We start from the raw sequence: 21,089 nt of genomic DNA on the forward strand, positions 1-21,089 counted from the left end.
TTGAAGGAAGGGGAGGAATAATCAAACTGAACAGCTAGAAATGGACATATTAAGTCAAACAAAAAAATTGTGTGGAAGGCTTCATCAGCAGGATGGGTCAGGGTAAGGACAGAGTATCCAAGCTTCAAGACTGGGTAGAAGAGCTGGAGCATTCTGACAAGGAAAAGGTGAACATGTGAGAAAGAAGGAACAGTATTTTCAGTGTTTAAGGTGCTGTAGGAAGTGTGGGGAGCACAGCATGAAGTTCCCTGAGCCCACAAATCTCCAGAGAAACCAGGATTTCAGATTGTCTTTCCAATAAAATGATGATTAAAAAAAAAACACCAAAAAAACAAAAACAAAAACAAAAAACAAAACAACAAACAAACTGTTCTTCCACCCAGAAATCTGGGAATTGAGAGTGAATATAGCCTGGTGACCTGGTTATCTGTTGAGCTAGGCCACATCAAGCTCCTACAACCAGGACCAGAAGTGGCTAGTAATCTAAATGACCCTTACAGCCAGGGGCTCCCCGAATTCCCACAACCAGGACCAGAGGTACCTAATAGCCCAAATGACCTCTACACTAACTCTATGACCTAGACCAAGCCAGAGTGTTCCCTAGGCCTGTAAACTAGTACAGGTAGCATATCTCTAGGACCCATATTCTTAGAAGAAATACCAGGTATCCCTTGTCGAGTTTCAACGTAACTACACTTGCATGTGCACTGGGGATTCTTTGATACCAGGAACATTTTTCCACCAAATTGTATTGTGTTTCAACTGCCTGAGATCAGACTTTCCAAAGTCTTGAACCAGGCTGAAGGAAGTCAATCTCACCTCTTTGAGGTTTGCTTCCTTGAGGTAACCACCTGCCAGGTTCCTCTCAAAAAAATAAAATAAAATAAAATAAAAAATCCAAATGTAAGCATAAAAGTAAGGGGAATAATTCAGTTCCAAAGGCATAGACAAGATTTTCAGTGAAATCATAATAGAAAGTGTCTCTAAATTATAGGCAAAAATATCCATCAAGATACACCAGGAGGAAAAAAGAACCTCTTTTGTTCATATTACAATTTATCTGCTAAGTGTACAGAGCAAAGAAAGCAAAGACCGGGTGGGGGCATGGCACCATTCTGCATAAAGGCGGGTCCATAAGAATAGAAGTAGATTTCTCAAAAGAAACCAGAAGCCAAGAGATCTTGGGATGATGATTTCCGAGTCTGAGAGACAACTGCCAACAGAGACATTTGTTTCCAGTAAAGGTATCTGTCATAACTGAAGGAAAGAAGAATGGCTTCCATGGTAATGATAGGATTAAAGAATTCACGGCCATCCTGTGCTCCATATGCAGCTGGAGCCATGAGTCCCACCAGGTGTACTCTTTGGTTGGGGGTTTAGTCCCTGGGAGCTCTGAGGGTACTAGTTAGTTCACATTGTTGCTTGTCCTAAGGGGCTGCAAACCCTTCAGCTCCTTGGTCCTTTCTCTAGCTCCTTCACTGGGGACCCTGTGCTCAGTCCAATGGATGGCTGTGAGCCTTTACTTCTGTATTAGTCAGGTACTGTCAGAGCCTCTCAGGAGATAGTCGGTCATCAAGGGCAGGAGAGACCCTTGGCCCTGGGAAGGCTCTATGCCCCAGTGTAAGGGAATGCCAGGGCCAGGAAGCAGGAGAGGGTTGGTTGGTGAGCAGGGGGAGTGGGGAGGGAAGAGGGTGTTTGTTTGTTTTTTTATTTTCTTTTTTTCTTTTTTTGGAGGGGAAACTGGGAAAGGAGATATCATATGACATGTAAATAAAGAAAACATCTAATAAAAAAGAAAAAAGTAATCTCATAAAATATCTTAAAAGAATTAAAAATTTAAACTTTTACATATATAAAAAAAATTCACAGCTACTCTGCCTGCTATACAGAGGATACTTGAGAGAACAGGCTTGGGCTGGAGAGATGGTTCAGTGGTTAATAGCACTGACTGCTCTTCCGAAGGTCCTGAGTTCAAATCCCAGCAACCACATGGTGGCTCACAACCATCTGTAATGAGATCTGACGCCCTCTTCTGGTGTGTCTGAAGACAGCTACAGTGTATTTATAATAAATAAATAAATAAATAAATAAATAAATAAATAAAATAAATAAAGGCTTATGTTAGCATGTCCGGTGTTTAAAAGAGAAGACAGAAGAGAGAAAGAGAGAGACGGAGAGAGAGAAAGAGAGAGAGAAAGAGAGAGAGAGAGAGAGAGAAGAGGGAGAACAAGAAATCAGACAGGAACCTGAAGGTAGGAACTGAAACAGAGCCCACGGAAGAACACTGGTCACATGGAAGAACACTGGTCACATGGAAGAACACTGGTCACATGGAAAAACACTGGTCACATGGATTGTTCAGCTTGCTTTCTCACACAACCCAAGGATAGGTACTCAGGAGTGGCACTAACCTCAGTCTTCCCAGCACCAATCATTAATCAAGAAGATGGTCCACAGACCAACCTAGGAGCCAATCTGACAGACTGAATTCCTTGCTTGTGGTTCCCACTTCCCAGGTGATTCTACTTTGTGTCAAGTTGACAAAAAAACAAACAAACAAACAAACAAACAAAAACAATAGGGTATCCAACCTCTGTTTGATTGGATTTATAGCCCTCTTCACAATAGGGAACCCAAACTTGGCACCATTACTGGGTCCAAGAACCAAAGACTAGACAATCATAGGCCCTGGTGGAGAACTGACTGCCATTTCCTCTGAAAAGAAGACGCAGTATTACATTGAATCCTAATGACTTATTGTGATAACTATAGTGTAGCTCTCAAACCTCATTAGAGAAATCAAAACTGTTCAAGGCACAGAGAGTAAGTATCATGGAGTCTTCAGCCACAAATAGGTGAGCCTCTACCATCTATATCACCCCTTTTCTCCCAAGGACCAAGTGTCATTGATGAAGAGGGTGCAGAGAGCTAAGAGTGAGTGGCAGTGGATGACTTTAAGGACTTTTTTTTTTTTTTTTTTTTTTTTTTTTTTTGGATACAACAGGACAGTTGTGCATATGAATTCACAGCAATTGTCATTGTGCAGTGGACCTGTATAAGCTCAAGCTGCACCAAATCCTAGCATGGAGAGAAGAGTTGGTCATGAAGTCCCACAACTGAGGAAATATTGTATTGCTAGTTGATATTAAGAGAGAGAAAGTTTATTTTCCATAAGGGTATGATCCATGCTCCAGTGGATGGCCACACACTCAGTAGTAGACAGACAAACCTAACTGAACTTGATAGGCCTTTTAAAAAAGTGAGGACACACAGTTACAGGGTATGGAATGGCAGATGGATCTGGGAGGACTTGGAAAGGGTAAATACAATCAAAATACAGTGTGGAAAATCTCAGGAAAATGGATGGAACTCTCAATTAGTACAATGTATTGAGGTAGCCCAGGCTCACAAAGACAGACTAAGCACATTGTCACACCCTTGCTTGCCTGGCAAGGATCTAATTGGAGCTTTAGTGATTTTTGAAGACTTTGGAATGGTGAAGAGCAGGGTCCTGATTACAAATTATCTTGCTCTATCTTGGTCCTCCGTAGCTGTTTATCTTCCTCCTCCGTGTGTGACCTAATATCTCTGACTATTAGATGACTCTTCGGGAATGTACAAGCAGACCCTTAGCTTCTGTCAATCAACAGGCTAAGAATGATATCAGCTAGCATCTGAGGCCTAGAGCTCTTCTGTTATCTCCCCACCTGAGGTTTCCACCGCTGCTTTTGGAAAGTGCCTTGATTGATGACTTACTTTGTTCAGTTAACATACAATTTCACTAACCTGTTAACTACTTTGGAACATGGAAGTTAAGATAAGCAGTGTTCCTGGGCAATGATCACTCATATTTACCTCCAGAATAGAGTCTTCTACCCTTTGAGGTCAGTGCTGTGTTTCCTAGAAGGTTCGTTTGAAGAAAAAAAAAAATCAGAGAATGATAAATCTTAGTACACCACGTACGTTAGACTCTTGTCCATTCTGAGTGAGAATAATAAAATTTTGAAACTTTTAATTCCAAGTAGCAAAATGGGAGAAGATGAAGAAAATGCTCAACTCTTACACACACTGGCCTCTCTCTCCTACGCTCCTTGGTTATAAATCTTTTGCTTGTCCTCTTTTGAATTGGAGTTGAGAAGATTAAGTTACATCTGTCCCTGTCACCACCATTCAGTTTGAATAATCTGTCTTACCATTTAAAACAAGTTTCAGGCACCATTTTTAAGTCCTCCCTTTCTTTATTCTTCTTTCATTCCTTTTGGTTCACTGGAATTATCAGGTGAGGACACTTGACTAAAGGTAAACACCTTTGACACTAAATTCAAATCAATCTGTTTATAAGTATGCCTTTTAAAAATCTGACCATTTTGCAGCTATTCCTCAAGTGACGAAACAGAATTAAAAGAAAATGTAATCAATATGATTACTATCTTAAGGAGGTGCTACCTTTAGAAATAACTGTGGATATTTTTAAATGAAATAGTTTAATGAGAATACAGTATAGATCAAACAAGAGAGCATGTATAGATTAAACACTTTGTATAAAAGTATGAAAAATACAAGATTCTTCACTATAAATACTAACTTGATAATGATATGTCAAATGTAGTTACTTTTTTATTATACTCAAAATTATTCTAACCATTTACAGTTACTGTTATTTTAAAAAGCTAAGTTAAATACTGTAAGTATGTAGTCTTCACTGCATTGGTATTTAAGGAACAATTTTCTTCCTAGTTGTAAAAAAATTATTATGCTCATTTTTAAAATTTTATTTTTGTTTTCACTTTTAGATTTAGGAAAGAATATTAAATTATTCCATTATAACTTAGAGCCATATATTGAAGCTACTATTAAAAATGTTTAGTTAAAACCAAATTATTTCTTCCTTTCAATTTTTGGCTTGGTTATTAATGTTTAAACACTACTTTTTCTCCTTTTAAAATTTAGTATCACTTTTTTTTTCTTCATCACTACATTTATACTAGGTAATCCTTGTCTTTTATGGCCAAGATTTAAGACCCAAGTGCATTTCAATTTTGTTATTAAAAATGTTCAAATTTAGTTAGGCATGGTACTTCATGCTTTTAGTCACAGGCTAGGGAGGCAAAGATAGGTGACTCTCTTGAGTTTGAGGCCCAGCCCAGATTACACAGTGAGTTCCATGCCATTTAAGGAGACATACTGAGACCCTGTCCCAATCAAATGAAAATGTTCAAATTTAAGGACATAAAAGACAATATTTGCTTTAAAAACAAAAAGGAATCAAAGCTATATTAAAAACCACAGAGGCACTTCCAATAAGCTTCCCAAGGGTGTTCCACAATGACAACTGAACAGCAGAGGTCTCCAGGTAGGAACCACACAAGAAAAAGTGGGACATGTGCAGAACCCATGTGCTTGGCAATGTCAAAAATCTGCATTAGCAATCTAATGTGTGGGAAGAATAGCAAATGATGTAAGTAAAATTGAAGGGAAAATTATAGTAAAACAGGCCAGTAAATGACATTTTCCTGGGCAAAACAATGCAGACATTGAATGATGACTAAATGCAAAAAATATTTTCTTGTGTTGAGTGGGAGAGGGCTATTAGAGGTATAAGCAATATTTGCAAAATCTATTACAAAAAATCATTTAAAAATTATACGACAATCTTGAGTACTTCAGTTCAAAGCATTCTTTAGAACAGGGAATAAAAGAACCTGGAACACCCCTGAGAGTGGGCAAAGAATTAGTAGCCGCCCAGAAAAGGCAACAAAAACCATGTAAGGGTTCCCTAACTGAAAGTCATCTATCATCTTCCCACTGTGAAATTTTAAGTGCATGATGTGATTCTAAGCAATAAAAATGCAGGATTTTATGGTTTCCTGCTGTAGAACAAAAAGCAACAATCTGATGAAAAATTTTCTAAAAGTTCACGATGCTTCTCTATTTCCCGTAGGCCTCTAAATCTGCAATAGCCTCGTTTGCTCAAGACTCAGAACTGGAAAGAAGGCCCAGAAAGGATCTTAGCAACCAGTTACAACTTACTTATCTTACAAGCTATTTTTTTTTTCCTCTCCATGCTAATTTTTAAGCAACAATGTCAGATATGCTTAATTGAAGGCACGTTCTTCAACTCTTAAACGGTTTTCCAGATAGTCCCTGAGGGAGTACAGGTCTGTGCCCCCCCTACTTGGCCTGATTTTTGAGAATGCAAGTAAAGAGCTTCCAACCTCCCTCTTCCTTTCCCTTCTCCCCCCAGCAAAGCGAAACGGGCTAGACAGGCTCACGTGACGCTAATGACGTCAGCCCCCTCTGGGTCGCGTGACCCACAGCCAAACCTTCCTACCGCCCCACCCCCTCGTCACCAGCGTGGGACATCTCGCGAGAACCCCGGCTTACTATCAGAACTTGCTGAGGTTACAGGGGAGTTACTTTGGAGAGAGGAAGGAAGGTGTGGCAGAGTGGGTGCGCTTTGGGCTTTCCTTAGGTTAGGATTTATGGCCAAGCAAACGCTTATGGGGATCGCCCTAGTCGAGCAAACCACGGGAGAGGAGGGCGAAGAGGTGACAGTAAACACTGAAATGAAACGTGCTGCCCTGATCATCCTTGCCCCTAGCTGAGAGACAGTCGGGCTCAGCAGAGGTGGCCCGGGTTAGCAGTGCCCGGCATTCGCTGCGAGCCGGGGGACGTAGGACCCGGGTCTGGGAGCGGTAACCGTGAACCGCGCCCAGATGCAAGGGTTGCATCCCTCCCTCGGCTTCCCCGGTCCCGCCGTGGTAGAGACATCCCGGGTGTGGGAGCTGCGAGTGGTCTCTCCTCTTTGCGTCCCTTCGCGGGTCACTGCGACACCTCAGTCCCGTCCCCGTTCAGCGCGCTCCCCCTCGGCTCCGCAGGTCTCCTCCTCCCTCCGATCTCCCTAGACGGCTGCGGGAGAGCAGCCTCCGGAGGGACGCGGCTGGAGTCGCTAGAGGGAGGTGTGGGGCCGGCGAGGAGGGGGCTTCGCTGGGCGGGGAGAGGCGGGAGGAGGCGCTGCCGGGGAGGAGCCGCGGCTGCCAGCTTCGCCCGAGCCGAGCGAGCGCACTCGGTCGCCCCGTGGGTTCCCAGCCTTGCGGCCCCCGTAGGGAAGGAGCGCCGGCCACCAGCGCCGCCGCTGCCCGCACGACTCCGCCACTGCCGCCCGCCACCCCGGGCGCTGCGTTGAGCTCTCCGCGCGCGCGGCCCGGGTGACCGCGACAGCCCCTCCTGTCACTTCCCCGCCCCTTCGGGAGCCCTCCGCTTGGCCACCGCGGCGGGAGGAGGAGAGGAGGAGGGATCGCGGCGCGGGCTGGTCTGGCCACCTCGCCCCGCGCGCCCCGCCCCTGCGCGCACTCCCTCGCCGGCGAGCTACTTTCGGACCAGGAAAGTGAGGGCGGCCCCCGGGGTGACAGCGCGGCGGCGCCAGTCCCGGGAAGCCGCGTCTGTTCGCGTGTCGCCCGTCGCACCGTCCAGACCCCCCGCCATGGCTTCGACCACCACCTGCACCCGCTTCACCGACGAGTATCAGCTCTTCGAGGAGCTCGGAAAGTAAGCGTCCCTGCTTTGGCATCTCCTTCCCCCTCGACCCCTCATCTCCCTCGTGGGGACACGGAGCCCGCGGGCCGAGGCGGGGTGACGGACCCTGGCGGGTGGGGCACAGAGGGGAGGAAACCTTTGCCCTACTGTGGCGGGCGCTGCGAATTCCCAGCCCATCTCCTCGGGTCCTCCACCTCTCCACGGGAGACTTAGTGAATTTATGATCTCTGCAGTTGTAGCTGTCATCCTGAGAAGTGTGCGCGCACGCGAGTGCGAGTGCGAGTGCGAGTGTGTGTGTGTGTGTGTGTGTGTTCGGAGAGGGAAGGAGATGCATGTAAAATGCAACATTTATCACATTTTTGGTTTTGGTAAATAGATGTCTCTTGCTCAACCCGCGCTGTATCTGCGGTCTGACCCAGGTTCGGATGAGCTAATGAGCACTCGCTCTCTCCGAGATGGTGCCATATTTATCGATGCCGAAAGTTCAACTTGGCTTGGTGGAGAGTCTGGTTCGGCATCCAAGTAGTTGTTCCGTCCAGGAAAAGGGCCACCCAACAGAACCCACGTCCCTGCCTTGTATCCGCTATCCTTCTTTGCACTAAGAGGAGTTGCTCACTGTCATTCTAGGATTTACGTGTACATCGTTTCGGAGAGGATTTATTTATCCAGGCAGAGGAAAGCCCCAGAGCCCGGGAGAGCGCTTCCCCAGGGTAGCCTTGCTTGAGTAAAACGACCTCTTCCACTGAAGTGACAGAACTTCCTTGAGATGTTAAGGAGGGACAGGGTACCTACTGAAGATCTGCACAGGGGCAACCAGAGACCCAGTCGGTTGGTTTACCAAGCATCAAACCCCAAACCTTTCGCTAATTTATACTATCAGGGAAAGGATGCATTTGTGTGTGTGTGTGTGTGTGTGTGTGTGTGTGTGTGTGTGTGTGCAGTAGGTTCCCGTGCAGTTGCATAAAAGGAAGTGTGAGCATCTTTAAATCAAATGAAAATAATATCTTTATAGATGATCTGCTGTTGAAACATGGAGACTGGTCGGAAGAGCAGCTTAATTCAAATCTTTCCCTTCCCCCAGCCCAAACCAGGCAGAGAGAAATCACCTTATCTCAGGACCTGTTAAAGCACCCCAGTGAGCTCGAGAGAGATTTATGTTTTAGTGAAAAAAATCCAATCGCCATATTTACTTACTTGGAACCACGTTAATTATGTTTCCTACTGAAATAAACATGCAGCAGTTTTGGGGGGTTTTTTGTTTTGGTTTGGTTTGGTTTTGTTTTGTTTTGTTTTTTTTTTTTTCTTTTCTTCTGTTCCCTGGCTCTGCCCTTTGCAGGGTTTGCTATGAGCATTTGGTGTTTTGTGAGTGTGAATTATAAATTGTTTTCAAATTTCATGTGCAAACAAGACTGGTCATAATTGGCATTTCCTTCTATTTTGTTGATTAATAATCTGTGTGTTTCCAGTCAATTAAAAATGACTTTTATTCCACAACATTATAAAGGATCTGGGCTGGCAGGAAAGAACTGTTCATTTTCTAGATAATGCTTTTATGACATTGATATTTGACAGACCACTAAAGATTCATAAGACCGCTCAGATTTGTGAGTTTGCAAGTGGATACTAGATCTGATAATACTGATGACTTGCTAATTATTGGTTTCCAGGGGGGCATTCTCAGTGGTGAGAAGATGTATGAAAATCCCTACTGGACAAGAGTATGCTGCCAAAATTATCAACACCAAAAAGCTTTCTGCTAGGGGTGGGTATTTTAAACCACATTTATTTATATATGTCGATTTTGTATTTGTTGTGTGAATTGTTGGTGTCTTCTAAGTAATTCTAGCATGTAGTTATAACTGAATTTTAGACTTAGCTATCATATTACAGACTCCTCGTTTCCCTTGCCAAAGGCCTCTTGGTCTGTACACTCTGAAAGTAGGTGAAAAATAGAATGGTTATCAACGAGTTATTAAAATGCTCTAATTCTAAGCAGTAATATAAATAAATATGTTGCAAAGCAAATAAATGTCATGAGGGGCCCTGCTGAATGCTTTCAGGAGTATCTTAGAATGGAAAAAATGCAAGTCTCATAACTCAGAATTCCCTTTCACTTCTGAGACAAAAAAAATGGGTCATGGTTCAGGTGAATGTATATTACAGTTGTAGTTACAGCTGAACTTAATACAGCGAGGGATATTTAACTTAAGTGGCTTTGGGAAGTAGGAAGAGATCGTTGCTGTAATCTAGGAAGTTTGCTTGGTTTTGATAGGCTAGACCTTTTCTTGGTCTTCAGGATGAAGCTTCCCACCAGATCGTGCAATCTATTTTACACCGTCAGCTCATAGCCACAGAGAGACTTCATCCTGAAAGCTGTTGACATAAGTTAAAACAAAACAAGACAAAAAACAAAAAAACAAAAAAACAACTTGGAGCAGTGTGCCCACATGATGTTGATGATGATGATTGATGATGATTGATGATGATGATGGTGATGATGATTAGGTTTAAAATCAAACGAAAGTACATATACTGAAATGCTGGAGTGACAGTGACTAAGGTGCCTACATATTTCCAAGGGAATTTATGGATTGATGAAATTAAACTGGAATAAAGAACAGAATCCCATCATGCAGACCCAGCTCAGTGACCTGGTTTATTTTAAGTAATGAGAGGAAATTCCATTAGACTTAGTTTTCCTCACTGAATATATCTTTTAAGACACGCCACTTAAGGATGTCTGGGCGTCTTCGCCTTCTCTCTCTGCTCTGGTAAATGAACTTTCAGATTCTACTTTTAAGATGTACTTTAGGTTTCAGCTTATTTATTCACTTGGATGGGGTTCTGTGGCACTTTTCTTCATCTGACTTGCTGTATGTCCTTCCGAGAAAGAGCTAGATGTGACCTGAGCAGGAGCCCCCTGGAGCCCTGGCTTGAGAGCGACTGGGGGCCACTCTGTGCTAAGTACATCTCCCTTTCCAGCCTCCACTCCATTGGAAGGTTTCTTTGTTTTGTTTTGTTTCTTTTTGGTTTTTGTTTGTTTGTTTGTTTTATTTTTTAGAATCACGAGGGATGCAGAAGCATAAATGCCAGTTTAAAGGGAAAGCAGACGACTGAAAACATGGAGTTGTTTTTTTTTGTTTTTGTTTTTTTTTCCCAGTGATTATGTTATTCCTTCCAGTGTGCTAGGTGCTTTGACAATGGTGGGCTATCAGTTTTGGGGGTGGGGTGGGGTATTACCATGCCTCTTCCAAATCCTTTAATGGCTTTAAGTTTCTTCTCAGAACAAATGAATTGACTACTTCACGTTTTCTTAATGAGAGTCATCACTTTTTATCCACTTTGTCTCATATGCCCCCTATCAGACTGGCAGTGTAGCTGCCTCTGCTCACTCCCTTCTCCTCCGTGGGAGATGACTACCCCAACCTGATTGGCCTCCAGCGCTTTCTTCTCCAAACATGTCTACCAGTGTATCGTGCTGAGTGTCTACAAATCACCTTCCTGTCTCAGAAGACACTCTTGTTATCTTCCTTTGCTATTTTTTTGGTTATATATGTTTTATTATTTCTAGTAGTGTGTGTGTGTGTGCGTGTGTGTGTGTGTGTGTGTGTGTGTGTGTGTACATGATGAGTTCACATGCTCTTGGAAGCCAGAGACATCTCATACCCAAAATAGTAAGCCCTCAGATCTGGGTAGTGGGAGCTGAGCTCCTCTAGCCTGCAAGAATAAGGGTATCCCTCATTTGTTGAACTCTCTTTTCAGCCTCTTTCTCTGCTCTGTATTCCCCACCCCTACCCCCAAAGAATGCCATCTGTCCTGGAGTGATGTGCTCTGGCTTCCGGTCCTGATTCCTGCACCTGCTAGCTAGGTGATCTTGAGCAGTTTACTCATTTTAATCTGAGCCTCAGTCTTTTCATCTGTAAAATGGGTTGAGGTAGAATCCTTCCTTATAGGGTTTTGATTGCTCTGGTTAGCTTAGTGTCTAGTGTAGAGAAGTGCCTACCACAGAGTGTGCTTGTAGTGAGTATCCGATTCTGTATTATACGATGGGAATGTGGTAATGATCAAATTCCATTACTGTGCAAAATCCCATTGCATGTGCAAACTGTGAATCTGCGGACAGTTCTGATGTGGCTGGATTCAAATAGTGGTTCAGACACTAGGTGCATAAAATCGATCTAGTCATATACTTTTCTAAGACCTCCGATTCTTTATCCATAAAAAGGTAACACTTATGCAACGGACCCCACGGGTGTCTTGCCAGTTTTCCTCATGACAGATTTACTTATTACAATAGTATATAAAGAATGCAGTACTTCCTGCAGAATGCTCAGCAGCGCCATGTTGTATTGACACACAATCAGAGATGGATCTAGAACAGTTTTATTTTGTAGCGAGTGTATTTGTTTCACTTGTACTCACATTGAATCACAAATTATCTGAAGGAAAAAGCCCCGTGCTTTCTCCTTTGACAGAACATTCAGGTAGACAGCACTGAGAACGCCGAAGGACTTCCAGCCAGAGGGACTAGGCTGCAACGTGCTCATTACAGTATCTGTAACGTAGTCACGTGCTTTGTGGCTTGCTGAGAACAAGCACACAGTGAGATTTATGAAGTATATTTAGAGAGTGTATTTTAAAATATCAATTTTGATGTGGCCGTGAAGAGCACTGGCTGCTCTTGCAGAGGACCCAGGGTTTGATCCCCAGCACCACATTGGCTAAGAACTGCCTGTAACTCCAGTTCCAGAAGATCTGAGGCCCTCTTCTGACCTCGATGAGTACCGCATGCCTGTGGTAAAACTAACATGCAGGAAAATCATATATACACAGATGAAATAAAAACTAAAAAAAAATATCATTTAAAATTTCTTTTAATAACACTTCTTTTACAATAATTTAGTTTAAAGATTTTGGAAGGAACATTTTACTTTTTTGTATTTATTTTAAATTTAATTTAATTTTTTAATTACTCGCTTTACATCCTGCCCACTGCTTCCCTCTGGGTCGTTCTTTCCGCAACCCTTCCTCCCTCCCTTCTCCCTCCTCCCCTTCTCCTCTAAGCAGATGGGCCCCCTCCCTGGGTATGCGCCCCCCCGCGTGTACACACACACACACACACACACACACACACACCCTGGAACTTCAAGTCTCTGGGAGGCTTGGTGCTTCCTCTCCCACTGAGGCCAGACAAGGCAGCCCAGCTAGAAGAATGTATCCCATGTACAGGCAACAGCTTTTGAGATAGCCCTCATATAGGAACATTTTATAGTGAGACACATTCAAAGACAAATATAGAGTTCAGGGCAATATAGTATGTGTAACCCCCATCCCCAATAAGTTTTCAGAGCTCCAACAGATACTTTTGTGGAATGGACAATTTTTGTGCAGTTTTTTTGTTTATATTATTTGACGTAACATGCCTTTGAATATCTAATCCATAAGGTTATGCATTTTAAAGACAAGGAAATGTCTGCCACTCATTTCTTTTTTTAAATCACCCTTTATGCTGGGAATTTAACCTAGGGCCTCACACATGCTAGGCAAACACACTACCATTTAACTGTGTTATCTGCCCACAACTAAAGTTCTTTAGCTGTAACAGACAAAAAGAGAAAGTGCCATTTGTCAATCAATCCAAGGCCATGATGGGAACTGCCAAACATTTGGCTGGATTCCTGCACACATCTTCGAGTCCCTTCTGCTGTTACCCAGGCTGCTTACTGTGCCTAGACTATAACGGGCTCTCAGCAGACAGCATTGGCTGCGTTTGCTGTCACTGTTAGGCACACACACTGTATTTGGGAGACTCAGAGTCTGTTGAAGAATTTTGACGTGTCATCTGCATATGCACACAGAACATTTCTGTATTAGTGTTGTTAAGCCTGTACATTAGTAGGCTCAGTATATCTCATTTGGCTTCTTGTTAAATTTTGTTTTGTTTTGTTTTTTTGTTTTTTTGAAAATGTCCTAAGGGTGGCTAATATTTGCTATCGTGTATGTAATTACGATTTCTGAAAATCTGTTTTAATTAGGCTTGCTTAGTAAAGAGAGAGGAGGAATGGTGGGATGTGTCTCATATATTTATCGGAGGTATTAGATAATTCTGTCGTTTTGATCCAAACAATTAGGTTAGTTAGTATGCATCAGATGCTCAACTGTTGCAGCATCGGTCTATACCTTGTCTGTCCTCTGGGCATGGTTTAGAGCTGTGAGCTGTTACTCTGTGATGTGAAGACAGCAGTAAGCTCCTTGCCTTCAGAAACAAGTCATGTGCTAGACAGTGCATTTTAAAACTTCTCAGTAGGAGTGATGACTTCGTGATCCCCATTGCACACTGTGTGTTCTCATCTTTAGAAAGCCTTTATGGCTACGCCACCAGGCACGCCATAGTTACCGCTTTCACAAAAGAAAAATTCATTATAAGCTTGAAGTAAACATGCCCACATGAGTATTTTTTTACATTGATTTCATTGCTAAATTTAGCAAGCTATATTTCTGTAGTGTAGTAAATCATTTTAATTTTATTATGCTAATTCTATTAACTCCTAATTCCATATTGTTAGTAGAGGGCAAAGCAGGACCCTAGGAGAATACTTGACGTGTATATAAATTCAATGTTGTACGTAGACTCCAAGTAATATTATGTTTTTTGTTTTAAGAAAGATGTCAAAACTGAGGCTTGCTATTTTTGTTTTTGACATCAAGCAGTTAAGAAATTATCTGAGCCTCTCAGCTTTATGCATATCTAATGCAAGAACCCCCCTATTGTGCTTGGCGATGGTTTTGAGCCGCCATGTGGGTACTGGGGACGGACCCAGGTCTTCTGCTAGAACAGCCGGTGCTCTTCACTGCTGAGCCCTCTCTCCAGCCCCATATTCTTTTCTTTTCTATTGATATTTTTTCATATGATATGTTTTGATCACACTTTCCGTTCTTAACTCCCACCAGATTCTCCCCACCTCCTCATCCACAAAATTCTTTGCCTTTCTTCAGAAAACAAACAGGCAAACAATCAAGAAACATAAACAAGCCAGAATAAGAAACACACACACACACACCCCTCAAACAAAAACTTGTAAACCCAACAAATCAGAAGCTTTAATAAACAAGCAAAAACTACAAAGATAAAAAAAAAATGCCTAAACAAAGGAATATGAGAAAAAACGTCTATTCAAACACCATTGGTTTTGCTGTGTTTGCTATCAATTGATCACTGGGCATGGGGCCTACCTTTAGCAGTGGCTCATATACCCAGTGAAACTTCACTGGAGAAAACGAATCTTTCTCTTTCAAGCAGATGCCCGTTGTGGGTAGCTTCCTGGTGAGGGGTGGGAGTCCATGTCCCCACCCTCTCTCAGTGCTGAGACCCCATCTGGCTTAAACCGGTGCAGGCCCTGTGCCTGCTGCTGGTCTCTGGGAGTTTATACATGTGTTCCTTCTGTTGTGTCTGGAGAACTCTTTCCTTAGAGTTATCCATGTATTCGTATGTAGTCCTTCACAGTGGACATTTATTTTCTTCAGCAAATTAATTACATCGTTGCTGATAGCCAAACTACTTTAAAAGATGAAAATATTTTAATCTGCCTCCAGGAGATAATCAGAATGTTTTCTGCTTTCTAACAATAAGGCAGACTTAATAAACAATGTGATGTCAGAAACCCCTTTGTGATATCATGTAGCAGAGGATGGCCTAGTTGGTCATCAATAGGAGGAGAGAGGCCCTTGGTCCAGACTTAATAAACAGTGTACCCCTTTGTGATATTAAAATTACTCTCTGTCTCCCTGACTGTGGGAGACTGCCCACCCACAAAAAAGATCTTTGTTTATATATGTAGGTGAACACTTTCATTTTCATTGATATTAAATAAAGTCAGTGTGAAAATTTAATAATAAATCATCTTTTTAAAGTTATCTTTAAAAGTATATTTTTTATTGTTTGTGTGTATGTGAGAAAGAGAGAGAGAGAGAGAGAAAGAGAGAGAGAGAGAGAGAGAGAGAGAGAGAGAGAGAGAGAAAGAGAAGACAGAGACAGAGACAGAGACAGAGAATGTGTGTGTGTTCATCCAGAACAGGCAGCTGCATGTGTAAATCAGAAGAAAACATCCAGGAATGGCTTCTATCCTTTCAATATGTGGTTCGTGAGTGTTGAACTCAGGTCATCAGGAAGCTTGGTGGCCAGCACCTTTACATTTCTTTGTCTTGTAAATGATCTTCTATGAATCCTCTTTTTAGTAATCATACACTGGGGTTTCCTTGACATCCTTAGAACTTTTTGCCTGGAGCCATTTCAGATGGCTATTGATTCTGGGATACATTTTTTCAACAGGTTCCTTTCCCTCCATTTTATTAGGAAATAGTGTATTTTACACTGTTTTTATATGTCACTGGCAATTAACTCACGGTTGTTCACATAGAGATCTGGTCAAGTTGGTTTGTAGTAGCACATCTAATGAAATGCCCTGAGATACAGTAAATGGAGTATTAGCCGGCTTTTAATTCTTACCACCTATTTATCTGTTGACAACTTATAATTCGCTTCCTTTCATAGGTTGTTAAATATGTGCACATATAGTTTATTTAAGTCAGCATTCAATAAGTTTTGAATGTGATTACAGCCGTTTCCTAGAGTACTAGGAAACTAAAGATGACACAAATAGACATCATCAACAAGACAGTCCACTGCAGTCCACATGAGTGACGTAATACAGTGTTTAAAAGATGACAAGGTGAGTTCTGCCGGGGAAGATCAAGGAAAGCTATTTCTCTTAGTGTAGGTTTCAAGAGGTTTAAAGTCACAAGTCCCCACCCCTAAACCTGACTCTGGAATTTGAGGAAATGGGCGAAATATTTGATTAGAAACAAAGTGAAATTGTGTTTCTGCAGTAGAGTTATTGCTATGATCCCTACATATACATTGAGTGGGTTTTTTTTTTTTATACAATCTGGTTTTATTTTATTTTATTTGTTGAAACTCAGGGTGGCTTCAAACTCGTGCTGTACTTTTAGTTTCCTCAGTGAGGGGAAGATACATATGTCACACCCAGCTATTTTGTTTATTTTATTGTGCTGCTGGGCCTTGAACCCAGGGCCCTGAGCACACTAGCCTGGAAGAATTCTACCCCTGGGCTGTATGTGGTTCAGCCCTTTAGGGTGAAACTACTTTAAGTAAAGCAGGACAGTTTTTAACCCACAAAACTGCTCCAATTCCAGTTAGGATGTGTTCTGTGCACACAAATGCAGGGAACCTAGCTCATCAGAAGTTGTATGGAGTTGCAGACCTCAGCTTTTGTGATACTTTGTTACTCTCCTTATCAATAATGCCATCTTCAGTAATGATTTAGAAACATGAAAGGCTGTTAACATTATTTAAAGAGCGACTTGTAGGTGGGACAGGGGCAAGTCCATCCCCTGCTAGGTTTCATTTGTGTCCATATTGTGGCCTCCTCATAAGTTGCTTAAAGCCTCTAGTAAGGTGGGGGCATGGGGTGGGATGAGGGACTGGAGCTCATGCAGGAAACCCTAGGATAAACCAGACATGTTAGCAAGGGCCTGTAATCCCAGAATTTCAGAGGTGGGGCAGGAAGATGGAAAGTTCAAGGCCATTCTTGTCTGTATGAGTTAAGAGGTCTGCTAGGGCTACGTGAATGAGACCTTGTCTTAAAAAAAAAAAAAAAGAAAGGAAGGAAAGAAAGAAAGGAAGGAAGGAAGGAAGGAAGAGGTAGAGTGAATATTTCAAGCCAGTTTCTCTTACTCTGAAGCCTGACTTTCCATTTTTCCAGCCCATGGGCCGCTGGTACCCAGAACTGAACTCTTCTGTATTTGCTTGTATGTACATGGCTCCACACACCTTCTTACATTTCCATGGGCTCGAGGGCCTTGAGTGGTACATTTCGGAAAATACATTTAGAATCCCAAAGGGTTGAGGAAAGATAGAATTTTAATCACCATGGTAACATAAGAAAGTTGAAGTTTCAGACGGTTCTGTGCTACTTTCTAGAAGGAAAAAAATATCATACAGTGGGAAATGTTATCAAAATGCTAGGAAAGTGACTGTGGAAGAGTTTGTGTGAGACTCGACAGTGAGTCCTTAGGATTCCTGAATGATGCACTTCTTACTGCAGAGAAAAATCAGCCATTGAAACAAACAAAGAGTAAGAGACATGTATGTAGGAGACCGTTCTAGTTTTCTGGTTCACTCCATTTGACCAGTGAGGAAAGGGAGACATTTTCTTGTTTATAGTTTCTTCTTCAACATTAGTATTGAGTGTGTCATAGTCATCCAAAAGAATGGAGCAAGTACGAGGAAATAAAAAGTTATATTCAATGTACATTGTAAAAATAGGTGTAGCAGGAACTGGACAGGTATCCAGATGACACATGATGATAATATTGGTTAACAGTTAATCCTTCTACAGAGGCGCTTAGCTGTTTTTAGATTATGTAGGGATTTGGAATTTTTTATTTTGTGAATTTTGGTGTACACAGTTATGTATATTTAATTTTGAAACAGTAAGCAAGTGCCTGTAAGTAATCAAAAGTCTCTGTGACCGGTGACTGGTGACTGAGCTGTTTCCTGTCCTTTCGAAGCTCTCTGTGAGTTCCTGGCTCAGGTTTATACCTTCTGAGGCCAAAAGTCAGCTACTGTCCCTGAGGATTTTCGGAGTGAAACCCCTTATCAGCCTTCCAGCTTATTTATAATTTAACTGGAAGATCTTCAGTAATGGACAACTCACACATTCATTATATAGGTTAATTTTAATTTATTTTATGTTGTACAATATAGACTCATAAACTAAAAGCCATTATTTTTTATGTATTAATGTATTGTTTTGGCCTGGCAAGATGTCTGGGTGGGGAAAGGTACTCATCCCAAAAGCCTGGCAACTTAAGTTTGATCTGATTCCTAGACTTCGTGTAAAGGTGAATGAAGAGAAGCAAATATATGAAGGTGCCTTCTGATCTTCTCACAGAGCCTCATATAATAATAATAATAATAATAATAATAATAATAATAATAATAATAATAAAATAATATCACACGGCCTCATACGATAACAACATTAACAACAATAAGAACAAGGAGAACAACAACAATGACGACAACAAAAATATCCTTTTACCTTTTCTATAAAGGCCTTCAAAAGATACAAAGTATTTGGAATTTTTAATAGTAAAGTGTTTTTTCCCTATAGTTTTGAAGAAATTTTATTAATATGATGTATATACCCTGAAAAATTAAGGATAATTTACATAAAGTGGGCTCATTAAAAACCAGGGCTAGAGGGATATCTCAGCAGGGAAGAGCACTTGCTACTCTTGTAGAGGACTGGAATTCGGGGCTCAGTGCTCACATTGGGTGGCTCACCTGCCTGTTTCAGGTTCAGGGGATTTGAGGGTCTCTTCTAGACTCATGGCACCTGCATGTGCACATGCTTGTACATACACACACACACACACACACACACACGCACAGATACACACACACAGAGAGACATAGAACTAAAACTTCAGTGCTCTTTTCTTTTTTAAAGAATTAATATAGCAAGAGAAAGTTGATCAAAAATATCATTCTGTTCATGGCTGAGTTATGTCCTGTTATGCCATTTGTAGTTAAGTTGAAGGTTGACGTTTCGATGGGGAAAATAGACACTTGTGATTTTTGTAGGGCTGTGTTTAGGAGGTGTGTCATCTACTCCTGCTCTCTTCCCTGAGTGGTGTCTGGATTTCTCGCACATTTCAAGCACCTGTGCTTCTCCTTTTCTTACCTCATGTTAACGTATTCTCCGTCACTTTGGAGTTTGTAACCATTCCTTCCAATTGGAGTTCAGCTTCCTTCTTGCTACAACCCTTTCCAATAGCTTCCCAAGCAGACCTTCTGGCTGACACTTGTTACATTGTTAACACACACACTCTCTCTTATTTAATCAGTCCTGAGACTGCTCTGCAGTGACTTTGTTCTGAGCGACTCGATAACATCTTGCCCTCAGAGTAGAGAGTTTCTATCCTCTAGTACAGTGGTCCTCAACCTTGCTAAGGTTGAGACCCTCAAATCCAGCTCCTTGTGTTGTGGTGAACCCCTCCCCAAACCATAAAATTATTTTTATTGCTACTTCTTAATTGACATTTTGCTACTAATTGCTAATGGTAATGTTAATATCTGTGTTTTCCAATAGTCTTTGGTGATCCTGTGAAAAGGGGCGGGACCCACAGGTTGACAAACTCTGATCTAGTAGTTCCAGCTCTACTCTGGTAGAAGTGGAAGCCAACCTAGAGAATAGAGAATTGTGAGAGAGGGCTGTTAGGAGATAAGGCCTTTGAGGAAGTGCTTAAGACCAGGAAGAGGTAGCTGTACAGGCAACTGAGGCTACTGTGCAGAAAGGAAGGACAAAGTCTGGTACCACCCTAAAGACAGAATGTGAAGTATGAGCATTCCAAATAGTGTTGAAATCTCCCTCCTTTAAGACCCAGCTCAGGTGATCACCTCTATAATGTCACATCATCACCTCTCTCTACCCAGAAGGGCTTTCCCCCCTTCAGTCTTTTATCATTTGAATTGCTTACAGCACATTTCCTATTTCCCCTTTTACTACAATTATAATATGTGTTGCAGTTTTGAGGTCCCCTGTGGAGATCCTTAATTTATCTTAAAATCTGCAGGCTGCGGATTTTAAGTACTTGTCAGTGTTGAATGGGTGGAGAAATGAATGAAGAAGGAATCTATGACAGGCTGCCTCTTAGGCAGCAGGCAAGTGACAGTGGGGCTGGAGCTTTGTGTCAGATTGCACCCAGTCACTTCACCAGTTAACTGCCAATTCACACATTATTTCCTCAGTTCTCTCAGTACACATCCCGCCTTGTTGCACGGAGTTCTGTCTAATCCTGTACTTTTTTTTTCAGATCAAACTTGTTGAAATTTCTCACTGGTATTTGCTCCCTGTTCTATTATACAATGTCTGTTAATGGGGTATAGTAGCATTTTCCTGCTTATTAATTGTCAATACTGCACAACTCAGGTCATCATTATGCTTACTTTAAAATGTATCTATAAACTTTAAATTTATAAGCTATACACTATAAAAGTAACTATAAACCTTGGCCATACTTCTGTAAAAGATTAATTTTTATAAATGCATGTAAAATGAATTATAACATAAAATACCTACACTAATGTAGAATTTAGAAAAGTAGAGAAAAACGAAAAAGGGACCTATTTATGTCTTTCCAAACAAGTACTGATAGCATTTTTTCATTTCTTTATTTCTTTTCAAAGTTTATAATTTTTTATTATAATGAAAATTTTATTTTCATTTATTTATTTTGTGTTACATGTGGGCTCATGACTTTGCCCATAGGTGGAGGTTAGAGGGCAGTGGGCAGCAATTCCGGATAAGGGTCGGGTCATCAGGCTTGTGTGAGAGTGCATTAACCTGCTGAGCCATCTCATCTGGTCCCTACCTTTCCCCCACCCTACCTATTTCCGTCCCTGCCCCCTCCCTCTTTCTCTCTTTCAAACTGGACATTTTGGTCTGCATTTTTACTTAAAATTACAA

General features: G+C 41.7%; 1 protein-coding gene across 13 annotated transcripts in view; it reads left to right on the forward strand.

The window, feature by feature from the left end:
• Positions 1–6,997: 6,997 nt before the first annotated feature.
• Positions 6,998–21,089, forward strand: part of Camk2d (calcium/calmodulin dependent protein kinase II delta) — a 249,116-nt gene continuing 235,024 nt past the window's right edge. For 4 of the 13 annotated variants that reach the window (XM_031375378.1, XM_031375382.1, XM_031375380.1 and 1 more), the window contains exons 1-2: positions 7,008–7,548; positions 9,204–9,298. In XM_031375378.1, the coding sequence (XP_031231238.1) occupies positions 7,484–7,548; positions 9,204–9,298 (160 nt within the window). In that variant the 5' untranslated portion in view covers positions 7,008–7,483. Of the gene's footprint in view, positions 7,549–9,203; positions 9,299–21,089 lie in introns of all 13 variants that reach the window. The other 9 variants (XM_031375375.1, XM_031375379.1, XM_031375387.1 and 6 more) reach the window with 6 other exon arrangements.

The sequence above is a fragment of the Mastomys coucha genome, unplaced genomic scaffold (assembly GCF_008632895.1).
Source record: "Mastomys coucha isolate ucsf_1 unplaced genomic scaffold, UCSF_Mcou_1 pScaffold16, whole genome shotgun sequence".
NCBI lineage: Eukaryota > Metazoa > Chordata > Mammalia > Rodentia > Muridae > Mastomys > Mastomys coucha.